The 16996-nt window shown below is 41.7% G+C and overlaps 1 protein-coding gene across 2 annotated transcripts in view; it reads left to right on the top strand.

The window, feature by feature from the left end:
- The first annotated feature begins 749 nt into the window (after window positions 1-749).
- Window positions 750-16996, top strand: part of SLC25A21 (solute carrier family 25 member 21) — a 567550-nt gene continuing 551303 nt past the window's right edge. Inside the window, exon 1 of one of the 2 annotated variants that reach the window (XM_066277783.1) lies at window positions 750-2928. In XM_066277783.1, coding sequence (XP_066133880.1) covers window positions 2859-2928 — 70 coding nt within the window. In that variant the 5' untranslated portion in view covers window positions 750-2858. The remainder of the gene's footprint in view (window positions 2929-16996) is intronic. The other variant, XM_066277782.1, reaches the window with a different exon arrangement.

Genomic DNA, 16996 nt, shown 5'->3' with positions numbered 1-16996 from the left:
TTTTACTTTAAAATATCCCTTCTTATATAGTATTAATAAAAAATTAAATTGGGGGACATTTAATTATTTTAAACTTCTGTGTGATAGAATGTAATTTGGCTTGTGGTTAATATTTAAATATATAATCCCATTGCTATTAGGAGAGGAAATCCTGGAATTGAATTCCACCTATATTTTTTACTTATTGTGTGATCTTGGGAAACTCAGTTTCCTCATTGGAAAGTGAGGAAAATGTTTTCTATAAGCTCTGAGATTTTGACTTTAGTGCTTAATATATTATAGATTCTCAATATTTGTTGAATAAGTAATTCTTTATTGCACTCAAGACCTAATTTTTATTATTTATTTATTTATTTATTTTTGTATTTTTTCTGAAGCTGGAAATGGGGAGACAGACAGACTCCCACATGTGCCCAACCGGGATCCACCTGGCACGCCCACCAGGGGGCGATGCTCTGCCCCTCCGGGGCGTCGCTCTGCCGCAACCAGAGCCACTCTAGTGCCTGGGGCAGAAGTCAAGGAGCCATCCCCAGCGCCTGGGCCATCCTTGCTCCAATGGAGCCTCGGCTGTGGAGGGGAAGAGAGAGACAGAGAGGAAGGAGAGGGGGAGGGGTGGAGAAGCAGATGGGCGCTTCTCCTGTGTGCCCTGGCCAGGAATCGAACCCAGGACCTTTGCACGCCAGGCCAACGCTCTACCACTGAGCCAACCGGCCAGGGCAAGACCTAATTTTTAAGTAGTAAAAGACTGAGAGTGCTAAAAAGCTTTATCTGAATAGGAAAAATGTTTGAAAACTATTTCTTGGTAAACATTTCAAACTTAGTAATTTTATTTTTATTATTTTTTAATTTTAAGGGTTTATTTCATGACTAATTTTTAGAGAGATGAGAGAGAGAAGGGAGGGGGAGAGGAGCAGAAAGCATCAACTCATAGTTGCTTCCCACATGTGCCTTGACTCTGCAAGCCCAGGGTTTTGAACCTGAGACCTCAGCATTCCAGGTCGACGCTTTATCCACTGTGCCAGCACAGCTCAGGCCAAACTTAGTACTTTTAATAAAAACTATAATCAAATGAGAAACTAGCAGTAAGTCTCCCCAATTTATCACTAAATTTGCCAGTTAGGTATCATCATTAACAGCTTTTAATAGTTCAGCCTAAGAAATAAAAATGTATGAACCAGTGTTTGTTTTGTGCATTTAACTGGAAGTTATATATATATCAAATTGAACCATACTATATTGCTGATATTCATATTTTGGCCTTCAAAAAATGGCAATTTTATGTTTCAAACTAAATATATTTAGTACTGTATATCATGTTTAAGAAATAATATAATGGGGTACCAATGTTTCTTGTTTTCCCTTGTACTTATATCATGCCTGTTAAAAGGTGTGGTATTTTTCTAAAATTTTATCTTTACTTTCAATTTTATTTCATATGTTTCAGGTGTATAGCTTAGTGGTTTGACAATATATATACTTTACATATTGTTCCCTTCCATATTTCCATTACTGCAACATACATAGTTATCACAGTATTGACTGTATTTCCTGTGCTCTACTTATTTCTCTGTGACTATTTTGTAGTTACCAATTTGTTTCTTAGTCCCTTCACCCAGTTCTGCAACCCTCCCTTCCCTCTGGCAACCACCAGTTCTGTGTCCGAGTCTGTTTCAATTTTGTTTGTTCATTTTTTAGATTCCATATATAAGTGAAATCAGATAGTACTTGTCTTTCTCTATTTCACGAACATAACACCCTGTAGGCCCATTAAAATATTAGAATGTTTTTCTCCTGTATAGTATTTGCAAGTTGTGGTTTAAAGAGTATAAATTAGTATTTCTCTTTTGCTAACTATCCTAAAGGGGTGGTAATTAAACTTTTTATAGAGAGACTACACTAGTATTTCCTTAACTTCCTTGATTATTTAGGTCAGTGGTTCACAAACTTCAGTGTGTGATAATCACTGGAGAACGTATTCAAGCACAGGTGAGCCCTATGTCCAGAGATTCTGGTTCCGTAGGTCCTGGTGGGATCATGAATTTGCCTTTCTTAGAAAGTCCCACATCACGCTGATGCTGCCTGGGATATTTTGAAAACCACTGACCTCTAGGGTACAGAAGACACTTACTTGTCATAATGCCTCTTCTACCTTTTTTTTTTTCCTTTTTGATCTTTCAGTAAATAAAACTCAATTTAATGAGGTATAAGATAAATTTCCTTCAGCCCAAACCATTTTTGGTATAGTTACTATATTAGCTCAATTGTATGACAATTGTAAATTGGATTTGCTCTGAGTTAGTTGCTACAGTCCACAATTTCCGGACAGCTAACTGCAGGGAGTTTGTCCACCTGTCCTATCTTTAGAACCGCACTGTGTCTGGCTTGCCAGGAGGAGCAAGGGTCGCGGCAGCACTGCGGAGGGAACTCCAGACCAGGGCCACTTCTCCACTTGCTTTATCAGAGGCGGCACGTGCAGCCTGACAAACTGCAGGACGCTCCCGATAGGGAAGCGTGTGGGCGCCAATCTAGGAGCCCAAACACGACCTGCTGCGGTTGGCCGAGCCGAGCCCCTCCGCGCGTCTCCTCCGCTCCAGAGTCCCTCGTGGAGCCAGCCGAGCCAAGCGGGGACGAGAAGGAGCCCCTGCAGCAGCGCGGCGGGCCGGCTCCGACCCGCGGGAAATCGCGCAGTGAGTCTGCGCGCGGAACCGCAGCTCCCGAGCAGTCGCGGGGTCGCCGCTGCTCGGTGCCAGGCCCAGCCTAGCGCGGATCCCAGGCTCCGGAGCCCCGGCTCTGCAGGCCGGCGTTCAGCCGCGAGCTCGTCCCGCAGCTCAGCCCGCTCCGCCGTCCCGGCTGCGGAGATGTCGGCCCAGACCAACGTCGGCTTCGCGAAAGAGGCTTCTCGGCAGATCCTGGCCGGTGGTTCCGCTGGTAAGGTTGCCCTGCAGGGGACTCGTCGCTCTTCATTTTTGCGTGTCTGCAAAACGTTTCTCGGACAAGGTTCCCGACTGAAGTTTCCACTTCTTTCCTGAAAGTCCGAGCGGCCGACGCTGAGTCTGAGCCGGCGGAGAATGCAAAGCAGGCCGGGAGCGGGCGGCGAGGGCGGGTGCCCCGGGGTCAAGGCGCCGGGCGCTCTCGGCGGTCGCTCTCAAGTTCCCCTCCTTCTCGGTTCCTAGCCTGAGAAGCAAGGCAGGCGGCCCTGGGCCTGCAACTTGGAGGAGGCCTCTTTGCCTGGCTGGGTGTTTGACTTGAAATGATCCCGTTTCTGGTAGACTTAGTTTTGCTATCAATTGTAGCCTCTTTCTTCGGAGTTAACTCACATCTTGCAAATCCTCTCTCATTAAAGTGTGTACCTCAGGACTCCACAGGTCTTACTGTATACTGTGCTTGCTGGAGGCTATTCGTGTCTTAAATAGGCATATTAAAATTAAATGCATATGTTAACACATATAAACACCTTTAATAGAATGGGCTCACATTAATTTATGGAGAGTTATGCTATGGAAAAAAAATGTTTAGGAAAAAAATCTGTGAAACTAATCGTGGAAATAATTACTAAGTGTGGCTAGAGAAAGTTACCCATGAGATTATGTTATGTGAACATATTTTAAAGATATTCTAAAATATAAATTATGAGTTGATTGAAAAATTAATTGTACTGTGATGCACTTTTATTATAAGTAAATTACTATAATTCACTCCTCACTAGAAAACATTTATATAAATGTAGATGTTTTCTTAATATATTATATTATGGTAACACTAATAAATCATATTAATTGCAATGACTAGATGTCTAATGTTTAACTTCTACTAGTAAAATTTACATTATTTTCAAACAAATTTAGACTTTTTATAAGGCACTACTAAAAATTATGACTTGTGTCCATTATATCATAAACTTCATGAACTGCTTGCATCTCAGGGGTACCACAAGCAGCCAGATGTATCACTTAAAATCTGTACATTTTCATAAAGATGGTATTTCATTAATATGGTAACAAGGCATGAATTTATTACTGTAATCGTGCTATGTGTCTCCATTATTATGATATTAGTGGCTCCACTGTCTACTCTTTTAGTTGTTTCCCTGTAGAGATAAATTTGCACCAACTTAGTAGCCATTTTGGTCAAATTCCACAATGTTCAAAATTCTACCAGCTGTCCTTGATTCACTTGATTCGGAGCCCCTGATCAAAGAAAACTGGCCCAATAGGAAAGTGAAATTAGTTGGTGAACATCCTAAATGATGACTGTTTATTCACGATCATCAGCATATTTGCTTAGATAATCATACTCTGTATTACATACAGCTCAACTCAAGGGATGTTAAAAGTAGATCAAATTCTAATCCTACTTACATTGTTTTGTTGGATGATAAATATTTGGCACAAATATAACGTGATTTCACCATGTTCTTATAATTTTAACTAATATGAATGAAAAATAGTACATTTATAAGATAAATTAAACATTGCATAGTTGATTTATACATTTAGTACTATGGAATTGTTGGTAAATGATAAGAGTAATTTACACTTTCATTACAGTGAAAAAAAAGTCATTCTCTTTTTTGGTTGGCCAATAACATTTTCATAAAATTTTATATTTATTGGACTTTAATAAGTGCAAGCTAATCTTATTCCATATGCCTGGTCAGGGCCAAAAAGAAGTTAATATACAAGAGAATTAGAATTTTAATGAATACAAAAAATGTATTAGAGTTTTGATTACAGATGCTGCCATCAAATGGAACACTTCTGTCTGTGTATACATTATATGATCTTTTGATGGTAAAGACTAAATATACATTCTAGAGTTCTTAAGGGGAAAGAAAAAGTAGCTGTGGAGGCTTATTAGAGAAATAGCAGGGTATTTTATGGAATTCAGCCTCTGGGATGCATTCCTGGAACAGAGTGGAATCAGGAGCTGCAGCACTAAGAGGAACTCAGAAAATGAACTCTCTCTCTCTTTTAATTGATTTGAGAGAGAGAGAGAGAGAGAGAGAGAATTGATTTGTTGTTCGTTATATGCATTCATTGGTTGATTTCTTGCATGTGTCCTGAACGGGAATCGAACCTGGCACCTTGGCATATTGGGACAATGCTCTAACCAGCTGAGTTAGCTGGCCAGGGCCAAAAGTGAACTCTTGCCATCTTTTCCTTTTTGTCTTTGTCAAATAGTTAAGCATTTCCAAGGTAGCATGGTAGTGGCTAATAATAGGGTCACAAGTAATATTACTACAGCTGTTAAAATGGCGTGCTATACTTTCATAGACTTTCCTGGTAAGGAGTAAAATTGCCCAAATGGATTCAGACATTTAATTACTTACACAGACCGCAAAAACAAGTCATTATGTTGTCAGTTCCCCATGTCCCTTGTTCCACAGCTAAAATACCAAACTGAACAGGCAGATGATGGACAGTATGAGCATTAGTTTTCTCTGCTGTTGGTCCCTCAGAACCACAGCCAGAAAGTTTTATAGATTTGCACTGAAGTCTGCAGCTTTATCCTAAGTAGGAGTGAGGTGGAAAAGTCTTGTGCTCAGCTCAACAGAGGGAGATTGATGAGAAATGGCCTTGTGAAAGCATTCCACACGATGACTCTCAGCAGCTCCTCAGCAGGCAGCTAATCTTTCCTTAGGCTAGAAGAAACAGCGAACCAGCAAGGCTAGTAATTCCAGGTCCTGAGTGGGAACTGCGTGGAATACGCTTAAAGAAATAAAAGGATGGGTTTGGGAGGGCTCTGCAATGCTGCTAGCAAGAATAGAGCACGTTCAAAAACCACTTCCTCCTTTAATTATAGAACAAAGTGGACCATTAGCAAATCAATGAGATCTCTGATCTTATCTCCAAGGCAACCCAAGAATTTTACCAAGTGCAGAAAACCCACCATACATAACATCTTAACTTCACATACATAACATCTTAACTTCACACAAAACAGGATAGAAGAAACTTGCCTTCAGTCTTTCCGGGTGACATGGGGTAGGATGAGTATAAACAATCCAGCACCACAGCTTAACAGCCTTTAGTAACTTCACAGAACAAGTGAGGTGGGGGGTTGGGCAGACTGTTAACTTACAGCCAGTTCCCTACACCTCTGTCCCCCTAAAGTCTAAACTGCAAAAACCCTGTTGGCTTTTCAGTTCCAACATTTCCAAGACTCAGGTCAGGCTGTGGTTTAAGCCTTGCCTCATGGCCGATGTGGAGATATGCAAGGTTGTCAGGGGCCACACTGTGGGTCTGTCTCCTGATGCTTTTCTGATGTCTCTGTCAGTCTTCTTTTCTGCACTTGTCTGCTCTTCAGTCCACAGAACAGAAGATGTTCCCAGCAGCTCCTGATTTATGTGACTTTGATTTCTGTTCTGTAGGGAGAGCAAGAGACTGACTGGCTATTTTCAGTTCTAGTGTAAAATCCTAAGGAAAGACTCAGAATAACCAAGTATTAGTCAGGGACCCACCTCTGCACCAATCAATTACAGCTAGTGCCCATGTGGATGGTTGGGGCAAGGGTGGGATGGGGATCTTAGATGAGATTTTTTCCAGAGAAGTTTCACACATCATGAGAGGGGCTATAGATGTCTTTTATAATGACATAAGCCTATCTTATATTAAAAAATGGTTTGTAATATTTGTATTAAAAGACCAAAGAGATTGGTGCACTGACAGTTGCTTAGACAGTGCACTTCTGAAGACTGGCCTTGAATTTGTTGCTAGCTCTTATACATAGATATTGTTCTCAATGGCAACTTGGTTTTATATGATAAAAGCTGTGCTTAGGACAAGTCAATATATACTGGAGTTTTACAGGCTTCTAGTCTGCATTCTCAGCTTCATGTAGTAGCATAAGCTTCAGGTGAGAGAACAAAAGCCAAAGATAAGAGCTTTAGGAAGATCACTAAGGCCTAATACCATAGAGGGGTTAAGGATGAGAAATGAGGAGAGAACATGGGATCAGACCCTTGGTACTCAACATGGTCCAGGGATAAGCAGCAGGGGCATGATATAGCACCTGGAAGCTTGGTAAAAATGTAGGATTTCAGGTCTCACTCCAGACCTACCATATCAGAATCTACATTTTAGGAAGGTCCCCGGGTCATTGGTTTGTACTTCCAAGTTTTAGAAGCACTGCACTAGAAGACCTTTGAGAAAAGAGAGTCCATAGGGTTGCAAAGGGTTGCCAGTTAAATTCCTTGGTTTTTATTTCTGACTAGAGAGAGAGAGGAATGAATTCTACATGCCTTGTTAATTGCCCTCAATTTACGTAACTTTCAGATTTATTTTCTACCCTTCTCCTACACATTCCATTTGTTTTCTGCTAAATAGATCTGTTAACCATTCTTGAATGTTGCCTGTACCTTTCCACCTTTATTTCCAATGCCTGGAATGCCTTCCCCTTGTTTTCTCTACCTATTGAAATCCTATCCATTTTCCAAGGCTTAGCTTGAAAAGTATTTTCTGTATAAATGTTTCCCAGATGGCCTCTACAGCCCCATCCAGCTTTAACTTTCTCATTAACATGTGAAAATAATAAAAATGGCTAACATTTATTGAGTCAATACTAAATGCCAGAGCCAGTTCTAAGCTTTACATGTATTAACATTTTTAATCCTTATTGCAATTCCGGGATGAAGAAACTGAGGCACAAAGGGCCTAATTAACTTGCCTATGGTTGCACAAGCATGCAACCATTTCTATAGAAAATCAGGTTAGGAGAAGGACTAGTAGAATACTATTTCCATTAGAAGTTGGAGAGATCGCCTGACCAGGTGGTGGCGCAGTGGATAGAGCGTCGGACTGGGATGCAGAGGACCCAGGTTCGAGACCCCGAGGTCGCCAGCTTGAGCGTGGGCTCATCTGGTTTGAGGAAAAGCCCACCAGCTTGAACCCAAGGTCGCTGGCTCCAGCAAGGGGTTTCTCGGTCTTCTGAAGGCCCGTGGTCAAGGCACATATGAGAAAGCAATCAATGAACAACTAAGGTGTTGCAACGCGCAATGAAAAACTAATGATTGATGCTTCTCATCTCTCTCCGTTCCTGTCTGTCAGTCCCTGTCTATCCCTCTCTCTGACTCACTCTCTGTCTCTGTAAAAAAATAAATAAAAATTAGCCTGACCTGTGGTGGCGCAGTGGATAAAGCGTCGACCTGGAAATGCTGAGGTTGCCGGTTCGAAACCCTGGGCTTGCCTGGTCAAGGCACATATGGGAGTTGATGCTTCCAGCTCCTCCCCCTCTTCTCTCTCTCTCTGTCTCTCCTCTTTCTCTCTCTATCTCTCCCTCTCCTCTCTAAAAAAATGAATAAATAAAAAAAAAATTAAAAAAAAAATAAATAAAAATAAAAAAAAAAGAAGTTGGAGAGATCAAGTCAAGTATGCTATCCCTTATAATTTTTGTACCTCTTATTAGTTTATGTCTCTTAGAAGAACTTTTATCTATGAATACAATCTTTATAGTCTTTATGCTAAATAGTATCTTGCTCCTTCCAAATAGTTTCATGTGTGGGGGCACAAATTAGCTTTTAGCCAAAAGAAAATTCTCAGTCTACCCAGGGCCTCTATGTGCAGTTGGACGGATGGTTGCCTTCAAAAGGACTGGCCATGGTGCAAGTGGGAACCAAAATGTGGCCCATTCTCTGATTCATCATCTATTAATACCTGAGCAGAGATTTGTCCACCTAGAGTAGAAGGGACACCTTTTTCTGTTTCTAACAAAAGACACCAAATGGGTTGGCGGCAAACCTGATGGCAACAGTGATTGAATTTCCCCAAACTAGCTAGAGCCCCTGAGGTCCCTGGGCCTCAAGACCCCCCAGATCCTACATCATTACACTGCTCATCAGCATAGCTCCAGAAAGTTCTCTTTTATGCACATCTCTTCCTTGGAGCCAGGAATATCGCTCATCTCAGACATGGTCCCTAATGCCCAGTGTGGCTTTTCCACGTGTTTCCAAATCTCATGCGGTTCTTATGTCAGGTAAAAACCTGTGAGGCCCACTCAGATGAGTTTTCCCTACAAGTTCTCATAGGGTTTTTGCATCCAAGGTCATCTGCCAGGGTCTCTAATGAATTCCCCTCGGAGCTCTGAGAGACCCAGCTCTTACCAGGGTTGTCAGGCTCCTTCTTGAAGGCATGCCGAGGACCTGTCCGTACTGAGTTCCCTTCAAACACTGGTATTTCCAGGACCCGCCTGCTTTGCCTCCCAGAGTCTTATATTCCTCCAAGTCTGTAAATTCCATTCAGACTATTTCCTAGAACTTTCCCCCTCTAGATATCACTGACACAATCCGGGCTGCTGTCTCTTCCTCTCCAGCCCTTCCCTAGTCCCTGGATTCTGTAGGCGCACACGCCAATTACTGTCTTTATTTTGTGCATCTCCCTGGAGAAGTTTTAGTCAAATTGTTCAATCAAAGTATCTTGGAAACAAGTTCTCCAGTTTTGCATTAGACACAATTTTAAGTACTTTGTGCAGTTTATCTAATTAATCACTTTCAAGGAGTGAAATGAGGAAGTGGAAAGAAAGACCTTCTATTGGGGGAGGGAAACCTGGGTTCATGAACAGGCTTCTGGGATGTTAACTATTGAGAGTATACGTATATGACATGTGCATTGAACTGATGTGCAGGAGTCTCAGGCTTTCAACCCGGATAGGTTACTAAAAAGGTAGAGGTTAATTTTAAATCTTATTTTTTTTAAACTCCTGATCTTATTTACTGTATTTCCCCATGTATAAGATGCAACTTTTTTCAAAAAATTTGGGGCCTAAAAACTGAGTGAATCTTAGATAGTGGTTATAGAAGTATGGCATTTCAAATGCCGTAGATGGAGCTCAGGATGACGCAATATATGAAGACAGTGATTTGTCGTCAGACACAGATGAAGACAAGCTAATGGATGGGAGTTTTGACAGTGATGAGGAGTTGTGTGAATTTTATGATGAATAAAACTTGAGTTCAATAACTTTATGTAATACATTTTTTTTTCAAATTTTGGGCCCCAAAATTAAGGTGCGTCTTATACATGGGAGCATCTTATATATGGGGAAATACGGTATCTTCCTTTTCACAAGATTTCTACCTTTTTTCACCCTAACCCATAATAGTTAAAATGCAGTAAAGAAAATGCCTTAATGGGCAGTATGTATACTAGTAGTCCTCTGGATTTTAATTTGGACTAGGTAATAAAAGGCCTGATGCACCCAGGGTGGTAATCAAGTTTAAAATTTTGATCAAGGAACATTCTTTTTCAGAGTGGGTACAAAGGGGACACACATGTGATTTGGATAAATGGCACCTTTGGAAATTCAGAATTTTGGAAAATGCAATTGTTTGATAATAAATAGCAGGTTGTAGTGAAACAGGTGAGCCTTTATGACACATCAAAGGGAGGCTGGAACCCATTATCTGGGTAATTAGGGAGGGAAAATATCTCTTTATTTCAACCACATAGGAGGAAGCAACTCTACTGCTCAAATTAATTATAAAATACCTTTAGGGATGTGTTTTAATTAAAATGTAGTCCTATCTCTTAAAGAAAATCTTGATCTCCAAAGTATGAATTTAAGAACAAATGAAATGTGAATTGCATAGCCACATTTCAAAGCATTTTTTATTTTACTATCCTTTGCTGAAAGACATTTTAGAAGTATAAGTGTAGTGTCTGGGTACATGATTCAGTTGACATAAAACAGCTTCTATACAACATTTTAGGAAAACCTTGTTAGAGCAGCCCCTTTTCACCCCCTCCTCCTGCACCCCTCCCATTCTGTTCTTGACTACACATCTCAGAGCAATGAGGACCTGCTGTTTTAGGTATACTACAGTAGGTACACAGAAATGATTGTTGACTGTATTAGTGAGTAAATATCAGAAGCACAAGCCACGGAATATTATTCTTAGGGTTCTAGTCATCAGACAACTTGCGACAGTACTTTTAGCAATACGTTCTTTCATTGTAATCATTCAGTAAACTAGGTGAAAAAAATTGCCTTCAGGTCTAAAATCTCTGCCATCTTCTGAGAGAGGCCCATGGTCATTTTTTAAAATTTATGTATCATTTTTCATTCCAGGACCCAAACTGAAAAGAGATGCAAAAATCACTTTCAGCCCTGGCCGGTTGGCTCAGCAGCAGAGCGTCGGCCTGGCGTGCGGGGGACTCGGGTTCGATTCCCGGCCAGGGCACATAGGAGAAGCGCCCATTTGCTTCTCCACCCCCTCCCCTCCTTCCTCTCTGTCTCTCTCTTCCCCTCCCGCAGCCAAGGCTCCATTGGAGCAAAGATGGCCCGGGCGCTGGGGATGGCTCCTTGGCCTCTGCCCCAGGCTCTAGAGTGGCTCTGGTTGCGGCAGAGCCACGCCCCGGAGGGGCAGAGCATCGCCCCTTGGTGGGCAGAGCCTAGCCCCTGGTGGGCGTGCCGGGTGGATCCCAGTCGGGCGCATGCGGGAGTCTGTCTGACTGTCTCTCCCTGTTTCCAGCTTCAGAAAAATACAAAAAAAAAAAAAAAAAAAAAAAAATCACTTTCAAATGTTGTCATGGTTAAAGTAGGGGGCATCTTAAAATGGCAATTTAATGACACAATAAACTGAGGAACAAAATAGAAACAAAGGCAGGGTCACAGGGAGCAGATGGACAGCCGTCAGAGGGAAAGGGGGAAGAGAGAGTGGGATCAAGGAAGGTGAAGGGATTAGCCAAGTTATGTGTGCAGAACATATAGACACAGACAACAGGGTAGCAAGTCCCAGAGGGAAAGGGGGATGGATGTAGGGGTAGGGGGACTGAAGGGGGTAAAATGGGAATGGTAAGAGTCTTTGCATGGGTCATGGGGGCACGATGCAGGGGTTGAGGGTGTTATAGTGAATAGGACACTTTAAACCATGTCAACACAATAAATTAAAAATTAGAAATAGCAATAAATGAAACCAGGTTAAGGGACTTCTACAGGATTATTCATAATTATTCTAGATAGTAACTGATTTTTCTTCCTAATTGTCTTTTTTCCTTTTGCTTTTGAATTACTGTATTATGTTTGTGTCAATGATTTCCATACTTCGATGTGATTATGGTATGCTCATCATAATTATTCTGTTAGGTCTGTATCTTTTGGATTGTTATCGACAGTCTGTATTAGTTTGCCAGGGCTGTTTGAATAGTGCTCCACAAACTGGTTGGCTCATAATAACAGGACTTCATTGTCTCACAGTCCTGGAGATTGTAAGTCTGAAACCAAAGTGTGGGCAGGGCTGGTTCCTTCTGGAGGCACTGAGAGAGAATCTGTTCCGTGGTACTCTTCTAGCTTTTGGCAGTTTCCAATAATCCCTGTGTTCTTTGGCTGTTGACAGGTGGCTTTCTCTCCCTCTTTGCCTCTGTGTCCACATTTCTCTCTTCTGATGAGGACAGCACTCATTGGATTAGGGCCCACTCTAATCCAGTATCACTTCATCTTCACCTGATAGCTTCTGCAAAGACCTTATTTTCAAATAAGGTCACATTTTCAGATACCAGAAGTTAGGAATTAAACATTTCTTTTTGGGGGACACAATTCAACCTACAGTAGGCATTCAGTTGTATTTTTACCTTCATAATTGTGTTTCTCAAATTCATGTCACATATCTGAAGCTATGGTCCTGTGTTTCTTTTCCTTTTCATGTAAAACTTTGTGAAAAGTTTCTCACTCAATTTTCAACTACTGTAGTTGGCATATCTGACTTTCTGCTGAAACTGTTAACTACTGGTTTTCATTTTTAATTTTATTTAATATTTGTGGAATTTCACATGTCTGACCAATTTTTCCCTTTCAAGTTGCCTCTGCTGTTGATTTTTACCCCCTTCTTCATATCTCATCACTTTCTTATTGTTCCTCTTCTTTCTCATTCCTCAAAAATGCTGTCCTGCTTTCCGTCAAGGTGGTGGCATAGGTAAACACTGTGCTCATCTCCTCCCACAACCACATCACATTACAACCAAACTACAGAACCGCCACCATTTAGAACCACCTGTAATCTAGCCGAAGAGAAGTTCTGTAATTTAAAGATATACAGAAAAAGCCATGTCAGACTGGAAGAAGGGGCAGAGACTGGGGTCGGGGTGGCCTCACGCCCATGTGTGGCAGTTAGAAATTGGGAGGGGCACCTCAACTCTGAAAGTCCTCCCTGAGTAGTGAGGGGTCCCAGCCCCATACCAGGCCTCACAGCCCAGGGTTCCAGTGTCGAGAAGAGAAGTCCTCATAACTTCTGATTTTGAAAACCATCAGGGATTGTGGCTGAGTGGCTGATTGTAGATGGTGGCTGGAGTCCCAGGCATTTCTTTTAATGGCCTCACAAATGAACTTGAACTTACTTGCTCTGAACTCCAGAGCTGGGCAGCAGCTCGAAAGCCATCAGAGACATAGGGAGAGGACCTGGATTGCCTGGTTTGACATGAGGGCTAGAGGGGCAGCTTTCTCTCAGACACAAGAGATGGCAGAGGCGATTGTTCCTTTGCTGAGCCCTCGCATTGCAGGCACAGGCTGGGTCATATCTGAGTCTCTATCATATCTTTTAGCCCCTCCCTGGTGTTTTCCTGAGACCCTGCTTTGCCCAACATGCAAGTGCTGCCTACAAAGAAACTCACTTTTGGTTGGATGGCACACATAGTAAAGGGATGGAAAAAGATATTTCATGAAAATGGAAACAGCAACATGCTGGGTAGCAATACGTATACCAGACAAACTAGACCTTAAAACAAAGGCTATCACAAGAGGCAGAGAAGGACCCAGCATCGCCACTTCAGGTATTTATCTAAAGAAACCCAAAACACTAAATCGAAAAGACATATGCATCTATATGTTCACTGCAGTATTATTTACAGTAGCTAAGCTATGGAAGCAACTTAAGTGTCCATCGTTTGATGAAAGGGTAAAGAAGAAGTGGTGCATATATACCATAAAATATGAGTCCACCCTAAAAATGAATGAAATTTTGCCATCTGCAACAACATAGGTTGTGTTGAATAATATAAGTCAGACAGAGAAAGATAAATGTTATACGATTCCATATAGCAGAATCTAAACAAAATAAATGAACAAACAAAATAGAAACAGACTTATAGATACAGAGAACATTTTGACAGTTGCCATATGAGAAAAGGTTTAGGAGGATGGATAACAAGGTGAAGGGATCATGAAGTACAAATTGGTAGTTAAAGATAGTCATGGGGATGCAAAGTACAGCACAGGGAAGAATATAGTCAATAAAATTGTAATAACTATATGTGGTGTCAGATGGGTATTATTGAGGTGAAAACTTCCTAAGTTATATAAATGTTAATTGGTGGGTTGTATACCTGAAACTAATAATAATATTGTATTTCAAGTGTAATTGAAAAATAACACATTTTTTTTTTCAAAATTATGTTTTACAGTGTATTAAAGTTCTTTGCCCTATATCCGCTATTATTTCCATGAACAAGCCTATCTGCTTTTTGGCTTCAGCATTATCCATTTTCAAATAACTCTTGGATTTATATATTCAAATCCTCTCTGCCCTGCAGACAAATTTCTAACTTGTACAGTTAAAATAGCGTGGAATCAACAGTCACGTGGACTAATGATTTTCAAGAAATGTTTCAGAGCTAAGTGTTTTTGTTTGTTTTTTAAATTATTATTATTTTTTATTTTTATTTATTCATTTTAGAGGAGAGAGAGAGAGAGAGGAGGGGGGAGGAGCAGGAAGCTTCAACTCCCATATGTGCCTTGACCAGGCAAGCCCAGGGTTTTGAACCGGCAACCTCAGCATTCCAGGTCGATGCTTTATTCACTGCGCCACCACAGGTCAGGCTCAGAGCTAAGTTTTGAAACTGATATTAGGTGCTCAGATATCATATTCTCTTTTTGTATAGTTAAACTCATACTTATTTTGAGTTCAGTCCTTTTCATTCATTCTTTTTTGCTATCTTAAGAAGTTACATGCCTGACCAATGGTGGCACAATGGATAGAGCATTGACCTAGAATGCTGAAGTCCCAGGTTTGAAACCCTGGGTTGCCAGCCTGAGCGTGGGCTCATGCAGCTTGAGCGTAGGGCCACCAGCTTAAGAGTGGGATCACCAGCTTGAGCATGGGATCATAGACATGACTCCATGGTCACTGGCTTGAGCCCAAGATCACTGGCTTGAGCAAGGGGTCACTGGCTGAGCTGGAGCCTCCCAGTCAAGGCACATATGAGAAGCAATCAATGAACAACTAATATGCACAATTACTAGTTGATACTTCTCATCTCTCTTCTTCTTGTCTCTCTTGCTGTTTCTCACTCATTCGCTCTCATGTGCGTGCACGCAAAATAAATAAATAAATAAATAAATAAATAAACGTGGGCGTTTGTTTGGGTTAGGTGGATCAGACCTAGTTAGCCAATAATTTTGATAAGGCTAATGGGAAACTGAGATAAATCTTTAGTACTAACATTCCTTGGATGATTACTATGTGCAGGGCATCTTACTTGACTTAAATCATCAATATTTTCTTGAGTATGAGGAAAGAAATTAAATAACTTGCTTGAGACCAGTTACAGAGCATGAACTCAACTCTGTTTTCCTTGCTTTCAAAGCTTGTACTCCTACCCACTACCCCACCCTGCCTCACAGTGTGCAGAACAAAAAATCAGGTTGGCAGCTGCATACAGCGTATTACTTTCCTAAGGCCTCTTGTCTTTCTGTTTGGGGTAAATATTGCCGCTGCTCTTGAGCTCGAGTACTGATGCACAAGCAGGGTCTGCCCTTGGTAAAACAGGGCATTTCTTGTGTTAGCCAGGTCTCTAATGCCAGCCACAGCATAAGTATGAAATCCTCTATGTCACCCATCAAGGGCTCTGTCATCGTCAGTGGGTTCCCTCTTTTCTGCCGGCCCCTACAGACAATTCATTAGGAATGAACTGAATCTCAGTCCTCAAGTAGTTGAACCCTTGTGTAACTAGGCAGGACACCAGAATGACTCACTATAATGAGAACAGCACGAAAGCAGACTGGACAAACCTGACTATGAAAAAGGGGGGAATTTAATTTGAATAAAATAGGTGTCTTGAGCCTTTTTGTTTGCATGAATCTGGTAGCTTTAGGTTAGAAGCAAGGGTGAGTTTAGTTGAATGTCCATAAAAACTAGAATGGACGCCTGACCAGGTGGTAGCGCAGTGGATAGATCATCGAACTGGGATGCGGAAGGACCCAGGTTTGAGACCCCGAGGTCGCCAGCTTGAGTGCGGGCTCATCTGGTTTGAGTAAGGCTCACCGGCTTGAGCCCAAGGTCGCTGGCTCAAGCAAGGGGTCACGCAGTCTGCTGTAGCCCCGGTGGTCAAGGCACATATGAGAAATCAATCAATGAACAACTAAGGAACCGCAACGAAGAATAGATGTTTTTCATCTCTCTCCCTTCCTGTCTGTCTGTCCCTATCTGTCTCTCTTTCTGTCTCTGCCAAAAAAAAACAAAAACAAAAACAAAAACTAGACTATTGTAGGAGAAAGATATCACTTTGGGGAAAGTATAATAAAATATGTATTTAGTAGAATTGAATGACAACTAAAATAGAATTGTGGCACAAAATTTGAAAGATAGAGAGAGAGAGAGAAGAAGAAGAAGAAGAAGAAGAAGGAGGAGGAGGAGGAGGAGGAGGAGGAGGAGGAGGAGGAGGAGGAGAAGAAGAAGAAGAAGAAGAAGAAGAAGAAGAAAAGAGGGAAAGAGGAAGCAGAAACTGAAAGAAAAAAAACCTGACCAGTGGTGGCACAGTGCCTAGAGCGTCAACCTGGGAGGCTGTGGTCCCAGTTTCAAAACGCCAAGGTCACTGGCTTGAGTGCAGGCTTATCTGGCTTTAGCTCAGGATCATCATGATCCCAAGGTCCTTGGCTTGAGTCCCCTGCCCCCCCTTAGGCACAATATGAGAATCAGTCAATGAACAACTAAAGTGATGCAACTACAAGTTGATGCTTCTCATCTCTCCCCCTTTCTCTTTTGGTGTGGGGGGGGGAGAGAAGACACATGCCA

The sequence above is a fragment of the Saccopteryx bilineata genome, chromosome 4 (genome assembly GCF_036850765.1).
Source record: "Saccopteryx bilineata isolate mSacBil1 chromosome 4, mSacBil1_pri_phased_curated, whole genome shotgun sequence".
In the NCBI taxonomy this organism is placed as follows: Eukaryota; Metazoa; Chordata; class Mammalia; order Chiroptera; family Emballonuridae; genus Saccopteryx; species Saccopteryx bilineata.
Note: the sequence above shows the minus strand (reverse complement) of the source record. Positions and strands in the feature narration are given on the sequence as shown.